Here is a 14,078-nt window from a genome sequence, read left to right as displayed (position 1 = left end):
CTTTTTTTTTTATACAAAATAACTCACTTTGTGAATTTATTGTGGCAGTTTCTTTTATCATAAAATGGATGAACTACTATTCACTTTGAACTATCCTCCTAAGCACAGTATACATGCTAAATATAAGTGGGTATTTTATCACATCCATTTAAGAGTGCTATCAGAACAGTAATATTATCTCTGGAACCTGCTTTCAGTGCAGCTTCTACAAGGTGCTTACTAATATACTTAGCTGCAAGGGCATAAAATGTCCTAGAATTGATTTCTGAATCTTCTGATATTTGTGAAGATTCAGAACTTTCAGGTTCAGGTTCTTCTACATTTATCGCAAACTCGGGGGTTAGAGTTGGTTCTGTGCTTTCATGAGTTGTATCATCACTTAAGTCCCATGAGCCAGAAACTTCTAAAGTGGTTTCTGATTCTTCTTCTTCCTCCTCCGCCTCCTCCTCCTCCTCTTCTTCTTCCTCCTCTGTTGCTGCTTCTTCTTCCTCTGCTTCTTCTGCGGCTTCTTCCTCATCTGCTTCTGATTTTTCCTCTGCTTCTGATTCTTCCGCTGCTTCTTCTGATTCTTCATCTGCTTCTGCTTCTTGCTCTGCTGAGCAACCTGACTGAACCATCTCTTCTTCTTGCACAACGCTACTTGAGGACCTTAAATTTTGTAAGTCAATATCTGCCAAAAAATCTTTATTTAAATACCATGAATAGAATTCAGTTTCCAAATCATTCGAAGGTAACTCGGAGCCTTTGGACATGCGGGCTTTCTTCAGTTGGGAGCGCTGATACTTTTCCAGATAAGCAGAAAACATTGTTAATGTCAATAGTACTGCTTCACTTTTATCCAGAACTTCCCAGAGTCCATTAGAAGCTAAAATAAGAAATTGGCATGAATCATCAACAGGAAAGGAGATTGTATGTGGTACAGGAATAACAGTATTTTTCAGCTTTGGATTGCCGTGGTGGCCAAGGCCCCGAGTGCTCTTGATAAGTCCTTCTATCAGTCCTTTGGGTTCATTGCTGCTGATATAGCCACCATTCTTAAGAACACGGATCCTTTCTTCTCTAGAATAAGTGCTGTGTTCTTTAGTAACCCAATAGCTTTTCCCATTTTTGCATAAAACAGCATGAACATTGCCTACAATTAAAAAACACACACACAACTTATCACTGTATAACGTAACTGAATTGATCTTTGAAAGCACTTAAAACTTCAGCTGTTGCTTTTCCTCTACACGTTATGCTGTGCAGATTCTATACACAATTCATGTTCTGCCATCTTTCATCATTCATGGAGATAAACAGTCTAAAGCTGGATTCTAGACACATCAAAGAAGCATTTCAGTTCAAAGCGTTGTAAATTTAAACAGGGAAAGCAGGTAGAGAAAAACGGGACTCTGTGTCGCCATCTGGTGGTACAATGTTATATCGCACATACAACGCATATAAATCACTTTTTCTTTACCAGTCTAGCTGACTCCCAAGTGCTCTGTTTATCTTACCTACCCTTCTCCCATGATTCCAAGTCAAGTGCCACTTTCTACATAACCTAAATTACTACATCCATAGGCTGAAACTAGACAATGTGAGCCAGTGAGCAGCAAATGGCAAATTAGATCCATCTTATCATTTCGACGAATAGCAAACTCGGGTGGTTCAATGCCAATAGGTTTGGATACAAAACAGGACCACTAAGAAATGAGGATGTACTGGCATATTAGAAGAGAGCCATGAAGTATGTAGAAATGTCACATTCGTTTACAAAATCAAAATAGCAAAAAGCTCAAACAGCCCAATGAGGACTGGGTTTGCTTATTGGCCTGTGAGAACCACAGAAAGTGTGAAGTTGGAGAAGAAAAATGGGAAGAGTGGTGGTGGATTTTCCTGATCAAATTATTTGTACATCTTGCAGTACCCGAGATGCAAACATGGCTATTCCACTGGCAATATCTAGTAAGGCCCTCTCCATCCTGGTATTCTCCAGATGCATTAAGCTAAAACACCCCACTGGCTCAAGACAGCATGGTCCCAATGCTTAGGCATGATGGGAACGTAAGGCATCTGGAGGGAACGCATTTGGGGAAGGCTGTTTTAGTTGTGCAAAATAGTTTGCATCCATCTGTCTCAAGAGACAGTGCAGCACACTCCTAGGGGTGAAGTCAAAACCACTGTGTTAGCAGCACCGAAGCACAGGAGCAGTGTGTATGGAGGTCGTCCTGGGCTGCCCAGACAACAAGACCCCCTTCTCGCCCTCTCTGATGTAGTCCGAAGGAAATCACAGCTATACGTTTGGCACTAACCTGGCTGCAGGAGCATAGCTGTCAACTTAAAGATTTGAAAATAAGGGACCAGCAGCCTCGAAAATAAGGGATCAGCAGCCAAAATAAGGGATTTTTTGGGCACAGGTATGTTCAACTTCTGAGCCCCTCCGAGCCAAAGGCAGAAAGCCCAGCCAGCAGCCAAACGAAGCCTCAAGCGGTAGTTCCTACAGCGCAGCAACCTGGCAAAGGGGATGCAGCAAGGAAAACCACCGTCACCTCTCCGCTGGGAAGTGCTGAGCAAAGGCGAGTCCCCAGGCAACGTGGCCAATTTGATCAGCACAAGGCATGCAAGCTCCACCCCCCAGTCGTTCTTAGACTCATTGGGTGAGCAATGCAGCCAAGCAACACAGTTGGAGCCTCCCTCCTCCCTGGCCGGCAGGAAGGGAGGGAGAGGAAATGCTTCCTTTGAAACCCGGGAAATTTAAGGGACATCATCAATAAGGGACAGCAGCAGGCCACGGCGCTGGGATAAGGGACTTTCCCGCCAAATAAGGGACGGTTGACAGCTATGTGCAGGAGTTGTTAGAAGGAGGCGTGCAAGGCACTATCCAACCATATTGGGGACTGCGCTCCAGATTTGTGTTTATTCCTTACTTCATCTATGGAGGCAGAGCAAAGGCATCACTCCTAGTAGCTACTGACAGACTTATCTTTCCTGAAAAGTATGAGATCACTAGGACTGCTGTTTTCCGTATCTGCTATGTAGCTTCTGTCACATCTATAGCTGGGTACCTCCCAGATGCCAGTCACTGCCAAAAAAAAGATCAGATTTGTTCAAAAATAAAAATATCTGGCTCCAAATGAAAGTGTGCAAGTAAAACATGTTGGATCTTAGAGGGCAACTTTTCAACTGACTGGATTTAGAACGGAGGTAGTAAAAGAATCTGGATCATTTTGAGTCAAGTGCAAATATTTATCTCTTTGGAGCCGAGGTTATGTCCATAAGACGAGGCAGCAGTCATTTAAGAAGAGCCAAAGGCTTTGATATCCAGTTCAGCATCCCGTTTTCATGGTGGCCACCCAAAAGAACGGCATGAGTATAAAAGCAACTCTCTCCAAGTGTGCTCCCCAACAATGCCTCTGGAATTGGAGGTAGTAGAGAGACATAATAGCTAGTAGACACCGATAGCTTTAACCTCCACAAATTTGTTTAAACTCATTTTAAAGCCATCCAAGTTGGTGACCAGTACTACATATTGCAGTTATGTACTGTGTACAGGGTTGCCATATTTCAAGAAATGGAAATCCAGACAGTTGCTGAGCTTTTGGGCAAAAGCTAAAAAAAAAAGAAGAAGAAGAAAAAAGAAATAAAAGGAAGTTTTGAGCTATTTTTAAGGGAAATTGGCAAAAATGACACTGCTGACATGGGTTGCCATACGTCCAGATTTTCCTGTACATTTAGTGATTTCTGCCCAGACACTGCTTCTGGCTTCAGTACTCCGGGTATGTCCAGGAAATTCCAGACATATGGCAACCCTAGTACTGTGTAAAGAAGTACCTCCTTTTGTCAGTCCTGAATCTTCCTCCAGTAGATAACCCTGGGTTGTACAGTGGTACCTTGCTTTGCAACCGCTTTGGATTACAACCATTTTGGATTACAAACACGTCAAACCTGGAAGTGCATGTCTCTTTTTTTTGGATTACAACCCTTTTTTTGGGATTGCAACCCATTTATTTTTTTTTGAAGCCCCATTGGCGAAAGCGCGCCTTGGGTTACAACCTGTTTTGGTTTACAATGGGACCTCCAGAACGCATTATGGTTGTAAACCAAGGCACCACTGTAGTATGATTGGAGGTGTGGGGGGGGCTTCCCTTACGTTTCTGAGCAGAATTCAAAGTGTTGGTGCTGACCTTTAAAGCCCTAAACAGCCTCGGTCTAGTATATCTGAAGGAGCGTCTTCACCCCCATCGTTCTACCTGGGCACTGAGGTCCAGCGCTGAGGGCCTGCTGGGGGTTCCCTCACTGGGAGAAGCCAAGTTACAGGGAACCAGGCAGAGGGCCTTCTGGGTAGTGGCACCCTCCCGGTGGAACACCCTCCCACCAGATGTCAAAGAGAACAACAACTACCAGACTTTAAGAAGACATCTGAAGGCCGCCCTGTTTAGGGAAGCTTTTAATGTTTGACGTATTACGGTATTTTAATATTTTGTTGGAAGCCGCCCAGAGTGGCTGGGACAACCCAGTCAGATGGGTGGCATATAAATATCATCATCATCTTTCCTCATAAGGCATCCCCGTCATCGTTGTCCTTTTCTGAAACTTTTACAGCTCTACCATATCCTTTTTATGTGTGGTGACCAGAATTGTATATAGTATTCCAAGTACAGTCACACCACAGATTTGTATAACAGCTTTAATATATTGGCAGTTTTATTTTCAACCCCTTTCCTAATTATCCCTATCATGGAATTTCACCATTTCTACAGCTGCAAATGATGAATACAATTATGGAATAAAAGAATGAAGCAATTATGTAAGTAAAGTGGGCATGTTCCTTGTGACATCTGACAGAAAAGGTTTATGAGAGATACAAATTAAAATACAAGGGTTGGCAGGAAGGGTAATCTTCCTACCATAAGCTTGCGTCAGTATTTCTGCTTAAATTACTGAGGATTTCAGCTAAGCAGTTTTTCATGAAATGCATTTGATAGGATTTTACCAATAGTATTTCCCCCCTCTTTCAACAAGTCAACAACCCAGTTCACACATAATATCACAGCTATTTCTGCTCCCCATAGCCACAGATGAGTGATCAACCTTCTGGTTCCTAAATAAGCTGATGTTTCTTTGACTGAGGCTGGTTTTCTCATATGGGGAAAAGGAAAACCTTAAAAAATAGATAAATTGACTGAAGGGCCATCAGCCATCTTACTTCTCCAAGGCATTTGTAAATATAGCTAAGACAGATAGATGGTATCTGTTTTTCACATGATGATCCATTTTGCACATACTCTGTCCATAACAATAGTTTGTTGCATCTGAATCAGGAACTGGCTAAACTATGGTTTGCTGAGAGATTGTGTTTGTTGAACATAACAAAGAAACAGACCAATGACAAAAAAATATTTGGGAAGCATGTTACAGTTTAGGAATACAGACTTATTGTTCCTATTTCAGTTCAAAGTTTAGGTGAGAACAATCCCATTAAAGAAGGTATCTGTTATTCAAAATCATTGCATGCCATATTGACTTGCCTTTTTCCCACTATTTATTTTTTTGGTGCTGAGATAGTTGAAAAGTGCTTCATCTTGCAAACGTTGACTTAGATCCTAAGGTTCTGCTGGCGAGAATATTCTGTGAATGGAATTCTGCTAACAAGATACTCCCACAGTGCGGAAAGTCTGTATGGCATTCTTTGTTCATATCCCCTTTCCCCTTTGTTCATAAGCCCCTTTGCTTAAAAGGGGGGGGATCTGCTCTAGAGAGTGGGGTGAGAGACAAAAAACAAACAAAATCAAAACGCCACCCTGTACTCAGGCAAAAACCTATGCTGGAGCCTGATTTCCTCTGCCAGTGGAAAGAGCCCTTCTGTTTATGGAGAGTGAGTTAGGACCCAAGGCTATGCAGTATTGAATTAAATTGCAGGCACTTGCTATATCATTCAAAACTGACAGGCCAAAATTTTAAAATGGGGTAGGGTAGTGGGAAATGGTAACGGTATTCCATACATACCAATATTAGCAATATGCATGAGTCCAAATTTTTCTTCTGTTGGTGCAGAACTATTGTCGCCTTCAAGCTCTTCCTCTTCCTGACTCCCATCTATGCTATCTGGCACGTGCTCATTGTCTCCTGGCTCTGCAGTGAGATCATTTGTTCTTTCAGACGACTCTCCTTGCTGCTGTTCCATGTTCTCAAGGAGACCCTCTTCGTGGTCCCCATCTATATGATCAGCAACATGCACATTGTCTCCTGGCTCTCTGGTGTGATCATCTGTTCTTTCAGATGACTCACCTTGTTGCTGTCTCATGTTTTCAAGCAAACCCTCTTCCTGGCTCTCATCTATATGATCAGCAACATGCACAGTGACTCCTGGTTCTCCAATGTGATCATTTGTTCTTTCAGGTGACTCTCCTTGCTGCTGTCCCATGTTTTCAAGGAGACCCTCTTCCTGGCCCCCATCTATATGATCAGCAACATGCACAGTGCCTCCTGCCTCTCTGGCATGATCATCTGTTCTTTCAAGTGATTCTTCTTGCTGCTGTTTCTTGCTTTCAAGCAGATTCTCTTCCTGAATCACATCCTTATTATTGGTAACCTGCTCATTGTTTTCTGACTCTACCGTGCTGCTTTCCTTTTTGCCGTTGGTTCCTCCAAGTGGCTCCTCTGGCTGCTGTTCTGTGACACTGCCCCTCTCTTTCTTAGTTATAAGCAGAGCCACTCCCTGCTCTGCGTCACCTTTTTTCTTTGCTATGAATATCCTTTTAGGCATCTCCTCCTCGCTCTGTTGTCTGACATTCTGTTCCTCTTCATCAGTTACCTTTTCAAGTGTTTTCTCCTCCTCTTCTTCAGGTTGGCTTTCCTTTTCGTTGCTTATATTTTCTATTATACAGGTGGCAGCTGTACAACTGCTCCAGCAGACTCTGGAAACTTCATTTCTCCCGAGCCGTAAAAGCCTGTCCATACGCCAGAAAGACTTAGCATATGCTCTGTGAATCCATTCATAATCACCTGGCCAAGACTTCTTGCCTCTGGCACCCTTCTGAGTGAAAAGCCTCTCCCTCACTTTGTAATCTGCCCTGAAGACGGTGCAAAATGAATCTATGAATTCTTTCCCAGCTTCACTCACTTGGTAAGAGGGATCTTCGTGAGAAAGCTGGTCAAGGAGTAAAACGGGAAGTTCCACGGACGTCGTCTCTGCAGCAGAGATCCCATTGCTTCCATCAAAAACCCCAAGAAAGGACGTACCTGCCCTGTTCCCATAATTGTCTAACACGACAAATACGTCTTCCAAGTTTTCATGCCAATGAGCATTTTTGTCTTGACATATTGCGATGGCTTTTATCAGCGGATTGGTAACTTCTTCAACGTGCACAGAACTTTGAGCAATACTATCAATGCAAAAATATGGAGTAGGCTTCATGCTTTCTTTAAGGAGATCAAATGAACAGCCAATCTTCTCCGTCTTTCGTTCAACGTACTTAGGAGTCTTATATTTTTTCATTTTTAAAAGCAGACGTTTTCTCTGAAGAACTATTTTATTTACATCTATTGATTCCACCCATGGCCGGCGATAATCCAGTACTGCCAGAGCCTGGTGGACTCTTTTATGGAAAAGAATTTCGCTAATGTGTACCGTTTGTTGGCATATGGAGCAAAGTACTGTAATATCGAGTTTGTCAACTTTCTTGAAGTCAATCTTAACTACCTTTGTGGGATCTTCTTCAGATTTGTTGGATTTACATTGCGGAGATCCTTTTTCCCACGACATTCTATAAAAACAAAGAAAAGTAAAATGTGTTTCAACTATCCTTCTCAAACGAAACCAAGAAATACTCATAAAAGAACCTTGCAATTAGCTCTACATGCCAAATGGGGCTTTAGGATTGCGTTCTTCTGATAGCCTGCATACAATATGATCAACTGCTTCTCAAAGAGTTTTAAAGCCGTCTGATATGGAATGCTGGTAGAGGAAATATTTTTCACCCTTTTTAATTCTATTGCTTTGTTAACGAAAAAAACAGGTGCAAACATAAGAAAAAGAAAAATATTTTTTTAAAATCTTTTAAAAATTAAACCATAAAGCGTCACAGCCTGGAAAGACAGCTCCAAAGGGATAATAAAGTATTAACTCCTACAAAGATTTCCTTTACAAACAATAAAGATTTATTAAAAAAATAAAAGTATTCTCCAGCTGGGAGTTCCATCATTATTGAGAATAAAGGTTCTATATAGACTTAAATGATCCAGACATTTGCATATAGTGGCAGCACTGAGTGATTATGTGCCTCGATATTTGTGTAAGAAATAAAATCATGCCATACTGTATATATGTGGCTTACTTAGAAGTAAGCCCTGTTGAGTTCAATGGGACTTCTAACAAATTGCAGCCTATGCACACAGATATAGGAGTACAATTTCATGAACAGTTGGGACTTTTTTCAGAATAGATATCAATTTTAAGTTTTAATTCATACCCCTTTATGAGAGATTAATCATATGCTTGCTACCTACACTATACAGTATATAGTGAATAGCTATTTCTACAATGCATAGTTTCCATGTTAGGAAAATTAGGAAATATGATCAGTATTGCCAAAGAGAACTGAAATATACTCGGAGTTGAGTGTGAATTTCATGCTCTTTATTCAGCTCATAGTAGCAATGAATGAAACTTTCCCCAAAACGTCTAGCTATATATACATTATTTACAGAATGGGGCCCGCGTGATTGGCTAATTCCGGGCTGTTCCTGCAGGCCAATCAGGTCGCTGATTCACTTCCATCTGGAGCTGGATTGGGTGGCTCCTGTGGACCAATCAGACTGCTGCATTCTGGATACTATTGTTCTAGGATTCAGCTCAGTACATGACAAGAACCTAACTCTGAACAAAGTAGGCTGCATGCAATTCTACTGTCAACAAAACTGGAAACAAGAAAGGGTTTTCAGTGTGTATCAAGATCAAGAGCAGCACCATGCCAGTTTTGTCAGGGCCTGTTTAGCCTTAAAATAGCTGCCCAATCATGGTGAGAGTTAGCCAGTACCTGTTTGGACTGAAATTAGAACGCCCTTCATATTTAGAGATGAAGACAAGAGAGGAAGTTAGTTGTTTTACTGCAGGACACTTTTTTGGGCAAAGTTGTTGAGTTTTTCTTTTCTTTTTTTGCAAAATCTCTGGAAAAAATTAAAATTTCCAACATGGGTTGCCATACGCCCGGGCAACACCGTTGAGTGTCCCCCCCTAGGTACCACTGTATTATTTTTCCCCTGTAGTAAGCCGCCTGGAGCATGATTTGAACTGTGCAAAGGTGGCATACAAATAAAATTACAGTGGTACCTCGGGTTAAGTACTTAATTCGTTCCAGAGGTCTGTTCTTAACCTGAAACTGTTCTTAACCTGAAGCACCACTTTAGCTAATGGGGTCTCCTGCTGCCGCCGCGCCACCAGAGCATGATTTCTGTTCTCATCCTGAAGCAAAGTTCTTAACCCGAGGTACTATTTCTGGGTTAGCAGAGTCTATAACTTGAAGCGTATGTAACCTGAAGTGTATGTAACCCGAGGAACCACTGTATGTATGTATGTATGTGGCTGTCATACATCTATAATTTCCCAGACATAGTGTTGATTATTTGGCAATCCCACCCCGCAAAAAAGATAAACAACTTTTGTGTCTGGATTTTCACTTTTTGAAATATGGCAACCCTATGTATTTACTGTTCACATTTAAAAATAAATAACTGATGGGGAGAGATATGCTCAGTGGGGGTGCACAATTTCAAATGAAAAATATCTGTAAAGTTGTGGGGCATTGCTGTCTTTATAGTGTAACAGGGCATATTTACATGGTGTGTCAACAGGGCTATTTCCCCAGAATAAATTAGAGTCCCCCCCCCCAAACAAAGTGACTGGCAATGGGGGGGGGGGGGAGCTAGCTTTTCTGTAACTGAGCTGAGCAGAGCTCCTTTGTAAAGATTTGCAAGAAGAGCAGAACAATAACAATGATAAAGTTGCCGTATCCTTTAAGCTTAAGATACTGTACAACCATATGAAGTGTTTGAATTATTTTTGTTTCAGATATAGAAAGATTTTAGTAACTCCAAATATGATAATATTTGATGCAATCTCAGGGCCTTTCCTTTCAGCAGGAGAAGGAACCTTGTTAAGTTGTGGGTGAACATATCAAACAACACAGCAATTCTTCAAACATCTCTTGTTTATTCACAGGCCTGAACTGAACTGAACTGAAGGGTTCAGCCAGCCTGCTTATATAGAGCTCCACTACAACACAACTGTAACAATTTTCTGTAACTATCCAATCACTGAACGTCACTTTCAATCCCTTATTTGCATATGTGGACCTGAGTGAAAACTATCTACAGTATCCGCCTGCTGGCCCAGGGTGAGAACTTCAGTACATAGCAAACCTCACACAGAATAAAAATGCCAGGCAGAGGCTGCTTAAAGGTTCCTTCACATTAGTAACTGATCTCCACAGCTGGCTGCTTCATGGTCTATGGACTCCACATTTGGATAGTTTCCTTGATGGCCACTTGGTCGGCAACTGAGGACAGAATATGGAATATGTACTTACTTGTCTGATGAATTGGGAAATAGTTCACCTCAGGAAGCGTAGAAACTAGGGTTGTAACAAATGAAGGAAATATTAATGAATCAATTGAATTTGCACAAATCAACATATAAGGGGGTGGGAATATCATACTGAAGGTGTGTGTGGGGGAACCATACATTTCTTGTTCTTAGATCATGTGCCTGTATATTGTAGCAGGCTTCATCTTGGAAGATAATTCTCCTGTATGTGAAAGACAAAATGACCTTTTTAAAGTAGTGCTTAATTTTTAAAGTCATCTTAATATATTTTTTTAATGTACTGTCTTTTTAACTGTGGCAATTTTTAGTTGAAGGGCTGCCACGTGGAAGATAGAGCAAGTTTGTTTTCTGCTGCTTCAGAAGGTAGGACTCGACCGATGGAGCCAAATGACAAGAAAGGAGATTCTGACTAAACTTTAGGAAGAGCTTTCTGCTCGATGGTGGAATGGATTACCTTGAAAGGTGGTGGAGTCTCCCTCCTTGGAGATTTTTAAACAGAAGTTGGATGGCCATCGGTCAGGGATTCTTTATCTGCGATTCCTGCATTGCAGGGAGTTTGAAAAAGTGACCTGGGGGACCTCTTCCAAATCTACAATTTTATGAAAGCGTTCTTTTAAAAATAATAATAATAGCCTAATTGATTAAATAGTGATGCTCTAACTAGAAGAAATCAAGAGCAAACTATGGGGAACTGAATAAGCAATGAAAGGATGGTTTAAGCTGAGTCTGTATTGACTGATTCAAAATTACCTTCATGAGAAGTGGGGCTTCAAAGCCAGGTATCCCCATACAAGTCCAAAAGTGAGTGTCATTTCCAGATTTTGGAGGAAACTTGGGCAAGGCAATCCCCAGGGACCACCCTTCTTCATGAGCCCACCTCCTGAACTGCAAGCAAGTCCAGGGAACTTGAACATCTGGAAACAGTTACTTTAAAAAAACACCTATTTTCTTATGGTTTGTATTGGTCGTTGCCTCTGGGATGAGCCACTTTTTAGCTTAGTTAGAAAGGTGCTCCTAAAAAGACTTTTAACAATAGCTCTTCAGTTTCCCTGTTTCACGTACAATGATTTTTCTGATCCTCATTTATGCCTTTGTGCTAAGGTGTCTTCAAACCTCAGTTGATTTTGCTTACATTCATTCTTTCTTTTGTTTAAAGTTTTACTCAGTGGGAAATGATATACAATGAAATGAAAAGGATGTTTAAAATAACATTTGTAAAATAAACCCAGAATCCTTTCTCTTGGGAATTACAGGGATAGAAATACTTAAATCGCATAGAAACTTATTCATATATGCGACTACAGCGGCAAGAATGCTACTTGCCCCAAAATGCAAAGAAGCAGAAGTCCCAGCAAAGGAAGAATGGATACAAAACTTATGGAAGAATATGCAGAAATGGTGAAACTTACCGGGAGAATAAGAAATCAAGATAACAAACTTTTTATAAAAGAATAGAAATTGTTTATGGAATATTACAGATAAATTGTAAACAGATAAAAACACCGGCAGGATTATTGTAGTAACCTGCAGTTACATAAAAGTATATTCTTAAAGAAAATAAATAAATGAGTAAGTCAAGTTAATTTGGATATGCAGAAGATATTAAAAATAAATTTAAGGAACTGCAGAAAGAGGGGGGAGGAAGTTAAGATTTAAAATGCCAAAACGATTGTAAAATCAGTGAAATGTATACACCTGAAAAGTATAAATAAATAATAAAATTTTACTCAATTAAATTCTGTAAAAATATATACCTTTGATTCCTAGGAAGTTGTGGATTCTTTGGAAGCCATTTCTCTCTGTTGCTATTGGAACACTGGGACAGGACTGGCGGTGCCTTTCCAGTGTTTACAGTTATTACTATAGTAACCGTATCCTTAGCCACTAAGATGCTGTTCTGGTTTGTCTAAGAATCAAGATTAAAAGGTGTGGGTGGTGCTACAGAGCCTCTGTATTTTCCAAGGAATGTGATCAAGAAATGCACCCCCCACCCCGGCAAAAACAACAGCCCTGTTGCAGTTGTCTTGTGAACGGGTCTCGAGGCATACCGTGTCATAGTCCTCAGCACATGTTGGTTACAATCATCACCACCTCAAGATGAGGGAGTGATGTCAATTCAGTACTGCTCTGCTATATTGTACTTTTTGTCAGAATGTAATGGAACCTACATTTCCTCTTTTACACTGTTAGCTGTAACACCACTTACAAATCACTATAAAACCAAGTACCTTGTTTTATGAACTTAATCTGTTCCGGAAGTCCGTTCTTAAACCAAAACCATTCTTAAACCAAGCCGCTCTTTCCCTAATAAGGCCTCCCGCCACTAGTGCCCTTCCACTGTTCGGATTCTGTTCTTAGACCGAGGCAAAGTTCTCAAACCAGGACACTATTTCCTGTTTTGTGGAGTTTGTAAACCAAATCGTTCTTAAACCAGACTGTTCTTAAACCGAGTTACCACTCTATGTCTGTTTCTCCTTGTTTTTCACACTGATCAAACCAATTCATGTGGATTAATTCACTGTGACAATGAAACTGCAATTGCATATTGTATAAACTGAGACTAAATATATTGTATAAGCACTTTGAGAACTCCAGTGCCTTCCGGTCCATGTAAGAGTCCAATTCAAGAGTTGGTGTTTACCTTAAAAACCCTATGCAGGTAGCTGAATGAATGTTTGCTTCTGCATTAACCTGCGCATTATTAATCTGCCTTTGTATCAAAGCTCTGTTCCATCATCCTCATATGAGATGAAGTCCGTGGCATCCTAAGATTACAATGCAATCCTAAAAAGTCTCTTAAATTCACAGCATTAATACTCCAGTAGAAGTTGCTCCCCCATTAGGTTTCCAGCATGGATGTAGCCAGGGGGTGCAGCTGCCCCCCTACATCAAGTAAGTAAATAAAAATACTTAACTGACTAATTGCATCATGGATAACTCAGTTCTGCCCCCCCAACATAAAGCCTGCCCCCCTAAAATAAACCCTGGCTACACCCATGGTTTCCAGGGAGTCCCGTCCCCCCCAGTCATAGCTTGGGTTTCAGTAAGCCAAGACTGAAGGTCTTCCCAAGTCCATGAGAAGCTGAACAGCAGGTACTGGGCAGTGGGTTTTTTTAAAGATGCATGGCATGGCAAAAGTGGATAGAGAAGTTATCATCGAATAGTTGAGTTGGAAACATAGCTGTCAACCTTCCCTTTTTTTGCGGGAAATTCCCTTATTTCAGCGTCGTTTCCCGCTGCTTCTTGCTGCTATCCTGGATTGTTAGTTATCCCGTAGACTGTCCCCGGGACAGGTGAGGCTGCTGATCCCTTATTTTCGAGGCTACTGATCTCTTATTTTCAAATCTGAAAGTTGACAGCTATGGTTGGAAGGGACCCCATGGGTCATCTAGTCCAACCCCCTGCAACACAGGAATCTCAGCTAAACCCTTTTGTCAGAACACCAGAAATTGGGGACATACAATGTTGGAAGACTTCGGACAGATAAAAGGAA

The 14,078-nt window shown here is 41.1% G+C and overlaps 1 protein-coding gene across 1 annotated transcript; it reads right to left on the bottom strand.

Annotated features, from left to right (window-relative positions):
* Positions 1-6: 6 nt before the first annotated feature.
* PP2D1 (protein phosphatase 2C like domain containing 1) lies at positions 7-10,698 on the bottom strand. The gene is made up of 3 exons (XM_083577720.1): positions 10,569-10,698; positions 5,989-7,748; positions 7-1,132 (listed from the first exon to the last, which is right to left on the bottom strand). The coding sequence occupies exons 2-3, from the start codon at positions 7,745-7,747 to the stop codon at positions 117-119; spliced, it is 2,775 nt and encodes a 924-aa protein (XP_083433846.1). The 5' UTR covers position 7,748; positions 10,569-10,698; the 3' UTR covers positions 7-116.
* Positions 10,699-14,078: the final 3,380 nt, after the last annotated feature.

The sequence above is a fragment of the Podarcis filfolensis genome (assembly GCF_964270895.1).
Source record: "Podarcis filfolensis genome assembly, chromosome: 12".
NCBI lineage: Eukaryota > Metazoa > Chordata > Lepidosauria > Squamata > Lacertidae > Podarcis > Podarcis filfolensis.
The sequence above is the reverse complement of the archived record's forward strand: the minus strand, read 5'-3'. Positions and strand labels throughout refer to the sequence as shown.